General features: G+C 37.4%; 1 protein-coding gene across 8 annotated transcripts in view; it reads left to right on the forward strand.

Annotated features, from left to right (window-relative positions):
- Window positions 1-8,055, forward strand: part of LOC107098990 (potassium voltage-gated channel subfamily KQT member 5-like) — a 170,223-nt gene that overhangs the window by 147,945 nt on the left and 14,223 nt on the right. For all 8 annotated transcript variants that reach the window (XM_015396908.1, XM_015396914.1, XM_015396906.1 and 5 more), the window contains one exon: window positions 3,941-4,182. In XM_015396908.1, coding sequence (XP_015252394.1) covers window positions 3,941-4,182 — 242 coding nt within the window. The remainder of the gene's footprint in view (window positions 1-3,940; window positions 4,183-8,055) is intronic.

Genomic DNA, 8,055 nt, shown 5'->3' on the forward strand with positions numbered 1-8,055 from the left:
CCAGTGTAGATGTTAGGTGATCTGAAAGCAGTAGGGAGGAGATCAGTTAGGCTGCTATACTGTAGCTCTCAAAGTGTCTCTCAATCAGCTTTCATTTAATCACCATGGTTACCTGATGCTGTAGTGGCTGATGGGACTCCTGTTAACATTTCAGAGTTTTATTTAGTTTTGAACCACAGCAGCCTACGTTTTGGAGAAAACCCAATAGTTGCCCAGAAGGAGGGTCTCTATCTCCAAAGGGTAACATTTTGCAAGTTTGAACCCGATCATTCACCCACACAGTGTTGCGTGTCATATTTTATTGTCATGGGGGAGAGTGTTGTAGATGGGGGCAGGCAGATATGAACTGGAGATGAAAGAGACTGAATTAGACAGTTCATGCTGAGGCAGACCAGAACCAGTCTAAACCAGACCAGACTTGAAGTTACAGAGAGAATAAGCTTCAGCTTGAATCTGCAGTGAAGATCTGACGTACCTTGAAGCTTCAGAGGAATAAGATCTGGCAAAAAGCAGCACAGGATCAGATTTGGCTTGATGCAGAGGTCTTGCTTAAACAATAAAAACTGAAAGACTTTCAAAAAGTGGTCAAAGAAAACCCTTGTTTAGCAATACACTTGTAAGCAAGTAAAGAATTAAGGATGAACTAGATCATAAAAAAAAACATTATTCTGAATTCTAAAGCCTTGTGGTCAAATTCATTATTTCTACAGAGCAACCACAGGTTGACATCAGCAGAAGTTCCCCTCTGGTTATTTTAATACAGCTGTTACCTTGTTGGGAATAATTCCTTTATCTGGTTAAGACAACAAAAACATTGAATGAAGCAATTCACAGAGCTGGAATCTGGTTCTCAAAAATAAAGATAAATGGATGTGTAACATCCATTACTGTTAATCCATTTTGACTGCATGCTTCCTGCTTTGCTGCACCCTATCTTTTTTCAGTTTTAGTCATTTGAGAGGAGAAGATCTTTTATTGAAAGAAATAAATCTCTCTGTGCAGAACTATTACCTCATTAAAACTCAGATAAGAGAGTGAAGTTGAGAAGATTGAGTTGATTTTAAGGCATTCAGCATGTAGTAAGAAACTAACATACTCATCATGATATGAATGTCAAAAAAAAATAGTGTTTTTAGACATTTATTTAAACTTTTTTTTTTTTATTCCAGAGCTGTGTGTTTATTTAACAACAATAATGTGTTAAATAGAAAGAATTGTGTGCAGAAGTTTACTTTATTAAGGATTTTCTCTCAGACGGATCCAAAATAATGTTTTCGGCATCCAAGCACTACAAATTATAGCTCAATTCACCAAGTAAAATATCATTGATGTCAGAGGAGGGAATTGGAAAATCTAATTATATATCAGAAAAAGGCAACTGTATCACAAATAACATCTTGTTACAACCAAGGGAGAAAAAATACCACCTCCGAAATGTACATGGCAAACTTTTTACCTGCTGGGCTGCATCTGTCATCTAAGATGAGGGATGTGAAGTGGCTGTTCACACAAACTCTTCCAGTTTGGACAGTAACAGGTTGCATGATCTTATCACCAGCAACACTTAGAAGTGTTGGATATAAAGTGACTTTAAAATACAATATAGAATGACAAATCCTGCACTTTTTAAAGCCAGAGGTTTGATTGGCTAACATTCTGCATGGTTTGGGGCAACAGCCCACTGGCAAGGATAAAGTAAGTCATCTTACAGGTACATATTTATGTAACATGGATGGATCAGTTAAAGGCTCGCACACAGTCTTTACTTATTAATGGCAGGTTAAAGCTCCCTTGTAATCTTATATTGGAGCAAAGCTTAAATAAAGTCTGAATGCAAAATTATCCTGCTCTCTCTCCAGCTTGTACCTTTAGAAAGGAGAGCCATGTTCCAATAATTTGTTCTGCCTTGTATAAAATAAAATTGTTAAACTTTAAGAATGAATGTGAGTTAATTATAATTTTTATGTTAAAAGCATGGATCCATTGTGCCTTGTTTTAAAGGATTAGGTTGTTAATTGTAGAATATCTTTGTTTTTTATATTTCTTTGTTATATTTTGTGAGCCTTAGTACAAATTAAGCATTAGTAAGCACAACCGGGCATTGTTACAGGCCATGTTATCAGCATGTACTCATCTTATAATGGCTATTCCCAGAAGGATAATACAGCTTGTTACAAATCTCAAATAATGTTCAAATGATTTCCTGAGCAGGAGATCATTGTACTTCGATGGCCTCCGTGGGTGCCAGATCCTAACAGAGACAGATATCTCTATTATGATTTTGGGGGATTTGCCCTAATGGATGTGCAGCCAACAAATCTGCAGCAAATGTGGGATGCTTTGATTCCAATTTGTACTAAAATCTCAGAGAAAGATTTTGACAGCTTTTACAAACTTCGCTGTGAAGGTTTCAACCAGTTCTTAAGACAAACGGCAGTTCACCTGGAATTGTTGAACTGTAAAATTACACAGCCACTAGTGAATGTGTATAAAGTCCTCCTAAAATTTGGTTAAAAAAAAACTTTCACAAGTTGGATCTCAGAGATGAAAATGTTTAAGTCATGAACAAGCATTTGACTGGAGCGGAACTGTCTTTTAAGCTTTTACCCACTTCACAGAGAGGGTTGAAATCAGAGCAACTTCTGAATCTTTGACAGTTTGGTCAATTAAAATTATGTTTAAAACCACAACCTGCTAGAAAACCAAAAGTTTCAAATATCTAGCCATTGAGTTGAAGTAAGTTAGAAGTATTTCTTAAGTATTCAGAACTGTAATTTAGTAGAACTACTGGCAATAAAAAAAAACCTTAGCATAATGCTGCCACCACCATGCTTGATAGTTGTCAGGTACTATGGCACACAATTCTTTGTTGTAAACATTGGCAGCACAAAAAGGTTTTCTTCTAATTCCACTCTGAAACAAACAGCTAAAATGAATCATGACACCCTCCACATTGATGACGTTCAGTTTTATGATGAGTGGTAATACTGGAACCACAGCTGCAGAAGATGTGATGGAAAGGTGCATATCTCTTTCTCTCTGGTCTGCTGCATTGCATGCTGGCCTCCATTCATTAGATGAAGTATGACTTTTTTTGCATTCACACGCTTCTGTTACTAAATATGTGAACCCAATGTGGGAAAAAAATATGTTCTTTCTGCTTTTAATGTTGCTGATGCTGAGAGCTTTTTATTCTGTGTTGAAAGATTAATTGAGTGATGGAGACAAAGGCTGTACTAATGATTGAACATTAGCAGCTCTAGTATAATTCCAACACAACATGAATTACTAAGGTAGAAAAAAATGTGCCTGTGTAATTTGTCAAAACAGTCTGTGAAGGATTTAGATCTCATATTTTTCTTTTGGCAAAAAAAGCAGTAGGAAGACCCAAGATCTGAAGGGGAAAAAAAGATATAAAAGTAAATTATAGTGGAGTCTCACCAAGTTTCTCTCAATACTGGAGTCATTTGTTTAATATGGACTTAAAATGAATGTGGTGATGATCTATTAACGTTACCATGCTCTCATACCACCTTAAAAAATCTCATTAAGGCTTTTTTTAGAAGAGTATAAATGAATACATTATCAGCCGATGTGAGATTGCTTTGCAGCATCTCAGGAACCAGCGATGAGGGGTTTTATTATTTTGGTGGCTTGGCGATCAGTCTGGCTCTGATTTAGTGTTTTGGGCATGTCAGTTGGATGGATGGGCTTTCGTCTAAAGGAAAAGATGAAAACTCTGCTCTGATTTTTTTCACTATCTGAGGGAAAATTATTGTTGACAGCATCCTTTCTTGTCTCACTTCTAGTTCTCTGTCACCTCCAGCTTGAACTCTCTCACTCTTCTTATCTCTATACCTCATTTCCTTACTTTTACTTAAAACCTTCCTTCCATCCATCAGCTTATCCCCCACTCTCTCTTTTTAATCCATCTCCTCAGTCAAAAACTGAGTTTCAAGGAGCGAGTCCGAATGGCGAGTCCTCGTGGTCAAAGCATGAAGAGTAGGCAGACATCCATCAATGATCGCCAGCGCTGTTCCCCTGGCAACGAGGTGGTGGGCAGTAATGAGCTGATGGGCGGGAGCCCAGCCAAAGTGCAGAAAAGCTGGAGCTTCAACGATCGGACACGTTTTAGGCCATCGCTGAGGCTGAAGAGTCAAAATCGCACAGCTGCTCCAGAGGGTGAGCATGGTGTCAAATTATACTGACCTGGATTATTTTTTCCACAACACCAACACCACAGTAGATGGTTTAATTTGTCGCTAACATGCAAAATCATTCTGATTCATTCAAAAATTTGTAGCAGACTTTAGTTATTAAATTGTGAATACTTGTTTAAGACAATGTTGATATCCTCATCAACAATTTTAATTCCAGCAATTCCTTCTACTATCCTAACATAAGTTATTTTAGGTTTCTTAGAACAGTTGAGATCACATCCCCTTTGAAAGCGCAGATGCTGTAAACTAGTGTTGTTATTGTTATTTTCATATAAACGCTATTTGGATTAAACATTTTACTTATATAAATTATAGCAATATTAGCATGTTTAGTCTTATTGGTATAAACATCAGTTTCTTTATTCAGTCACAAGAGATTTTGGACTCCTTAACTGTATGATTTCCAAAAGGTAGCCAATATTTCCATAACAAGCATTTTTTTCCTCCACATGCTCCTGCATAGAGCTCAGCAGGGTAAAAAATACAACATTACCACATTAATTTCAGCCATCCTGTGACCCTTAAAGGGCAACATTCATTAGAAATATGTACATAGTCCACGCTGATCAACCAAAGTTTAGTGCTCTATTGGAGCAGCCTTTTAAAAACAGTTTCTTTCAGCTTTTAACAACTTTTTTTTTAATTAATTTCAATTCTAAAAGCTTTGCTTAGAGTCCCCTTTCCTCAGTAACAGCTTCTACTCTGAAGAGTGTTGTGATCAGAACAAACTGGTCAACCTTACATATGATTTATCTGCTAATTAAAATTTTAAGTTCATGAGTTTCCAAATAATAATTATCATTATCAGTCATTGCAAATGTAAATGAAAACTTGACCCATGCATTTAAGCCAAACCTCAGGGTGTTAGGGTCTCTTGGGGCGTGCATTTTTTTCAGGTGTGTGTGAGCCTCCTGTCACAGACAGGATCTTTGCTCGTGGCAGGGCTGACCCATGTTGCTGCACCCCCGGGAACATTTCTCACTCAAGATGACTAGCATGTATTTAGCTGACTAACATTTTAGCTGATCGATTACTTCTTCCTGCTGTACACATACCTGAACCACTTTATGTCTCGGCTCTAGAAGCAAGTCCTCTGCATGTAATCACACACCAAACAGAACCAGTAAAACTTCTGGTGTCAGGCAATCACACTGAAGAACTTTTTCCTTTTCTCTTCATCCTAATGTCTTATTGTTATAGGATGCTTCTGGCTCATGCTTCATAATCCTCACCTGAACTGGAAAGACAATAGATTTGAGTCATGGAGTAACCTCTGTCTGTTAAACTGTCTACAGTTGGCCATGTCTCCAGTCTTGAATTCTCAAGAACAGGAAACTGCAGGAAACCTCTCCCTGGTTCATCCTGGGTATGATGACCTTCATCTGGTTTTCAGCAAGTCTAAGGCTCTCTCTCTCCCTCCCTTCACGCCCATATGACTGTGCTATTGAGCTACTTGTAAAACCTATCCAATCCTTAGAAAGAGAGTGTGGAGAGGTGCATAAATTTTCCGTAGCTGCAGGAATTATCCACACCGCACCTATTGGAGCAGGTTTTTCTTTTTCTGGAACAAGGTTGGATCACTAACAACTTACATTAATTACAGGGGCCTAAACCAGATTATTTTGAAAAAGAAGAGCCAATCCCTCTCCTGTCAGCAGCTTTTGAACCAATACATGGCTCGTAGTCATAAAAATGGCTTTTGAAGAGAGGCGCAACTGGTTGGAGGGAGCTGAAAATCCTTGTACAGTGCGCACTGGCCTATCTCCGAGAAGCAACATTTCTGAAACCTAGACAATTACTTTTGTCTCTGTTTTTTCCCTTGTTTTAAGTTCCTCATCTCTTACCATCCATGCTAAAATAAAGGATTAAATCCTGGGGGCGTACCGAACAGGAACCTGGAACTGGACGTCCGAACTGGGTTTATGTTCATGTTTTCCTTAGGCCCCACCTAATTCACTGGGCCCAAACAGCAAAATTATCCTGCCATCCTGGAATAAACACAGCTTTAGCACTTTTTAAATTAAATTTCTGGTGGTCTACAATATGTAAGGATGTTAAAAGTTAGCATATCCAATATGTGCCCACAACAAAACTAGTCACCACCATCCCAGCTGTCTTTTTCAACCATTGCCTACAACTAAACGTCCACTGGAAGAAATTTTGTACTTTTTTGGGGACAAGACTGCTCTCAATCTGCCCTTCTAACAGTCCCCCTCCATCCACTATTGGCATTGGCGAGCACCTAGCATTCACTGTGCAAAGGCTTTTGGATGCTTATCGCAGAAAAAGGGGTTTTCAGTATCTGGTCAATTGGGAGGGTTATGGACCTGAAGAACAACCTAGGTTCCCAAAAACTACAAACCAACACGAAACAGGGAATAGTGGGAAGCTTGGAGCACTAAGGAAAAAATATGGGACTAAGAGTCTTGCTCAGGGACTGAGAGAATGGAAGCAACCCACTCCAACTACCTGTATTAGGCCACTATTCCCCTAATGTCCTGCCACCAGTTAGTGGGAGGTTAAGATGGAAATTTATCAATCCAAGTTACCGCTCAAAACTGTTCAATCTCCTGCAGGATGTTTCTGCAAAAGTATTTAAAGTTTTTTTTATTTAGAAGTTGGCAGTTTGTCTTTAAGTTTTTTGCCCAAAAAAAAAAAAAAAAATGTTCATGATAGATTCTGAACTAAATTAACTCTTTACGTAAATCTTACTACCGTGTGCATTAAAGCAGATAGGGATATATAAGTTAGTGCGCATCAGTGACTCATACGGTGTGGAGAAATCACATGTCCACATTTATCATTGCTAAAAAAAAAAATTACTTTTCTTTCTGTTTCTGATATATAACAATTCCTAAAGCAGCCTGAAGATCTCCAAGATGCTTCATGTTTGGTTTTAACTCCTATTCATTCTAAAGACAATTAGATTGTCTTTAGATTGGCTGCTCAATGATTCCAGCCAATGTTCACAATCAAATCAGCGTTTCAGAGGTACATACTTATCACATACAGAGTTACAATAAATCAGATGCTAAGGTGCTTTATGCTTGTTTAAACAAAAGTGCATCCTGACCTGCATCTTAACTGGAAATAGAAGATTTGCATGTTGTTGTTGTTTCAAACAATTTATTCAGTGAGACTAACAAGCTATCCTGAGCTACTGAGTGCAAAGCATAACAAAGGTTTGTCTTTCCCAATGGGAAACTTTGACTAAATATTATTAGAATTGGTCAAATGAAAGACAAAACTAATAATATAATATGAATCGTCAACATATCTCTTCATTATGGTTGCATAAAACCTGACATAGAAAAAAGATTTCAAGCCTTGTTTTAAGATTGTTTAGTTTTGTTTGGTCATGTTGTGTCCATTTTAGCAGAGCTTATTTACATTTAGAGTTCACAATACATGCACACAGACATAACCAACAATTTCTACTTTTTCAGTTTTTTATTTGATTTTGTTTTCTGTTTGTGTTTTGTTTATCTGTCTAGATGAGTCAACATACTTTTGTCAAAGATAAATGATTTTTTTTCTTTTTTTTTTCTAAACCTGATTTCTGTTCACATTGCAGTCTAGACATAGTTCTTAGAATACTGAAAGTCATAATGGGGTATTTTTCCTTACAGTTTACTGTGTCTCCTTAACGATTTGATAGCAAAAGTGTTTTCTTCTTGATTCTTGTTACATCATTACCCCCTCCTACTTTGCTTGATTTTGTGTAAACCTTTCTCAACATGTCTTCCAATTTAAAAAATGTAGATAGATAGATAGATAGATAGATAGATAGATAGATAGATAGATAGATAGATAGATAGATAGATAGATAGATAGA

This window comes from Cyprinodon variegatus, unplaced genomic scaffold (assembly GCF_000732505.1).
Source record: "Cyprinodon variegatus isolate N-32 unplaced genomic scaffold, C_variegatus-1.0 Scaffold829, whole genome shotgun sequence".
In the NCBI taxonomy this organism is placed as follows: domain Eukaryota; kingdom Metazoa; phylum Chordata; class Actinopteri; order Cyprinodontiformes; family Cyprinodontidae; genus Cyprinodon; species Cyprinodon variegatus.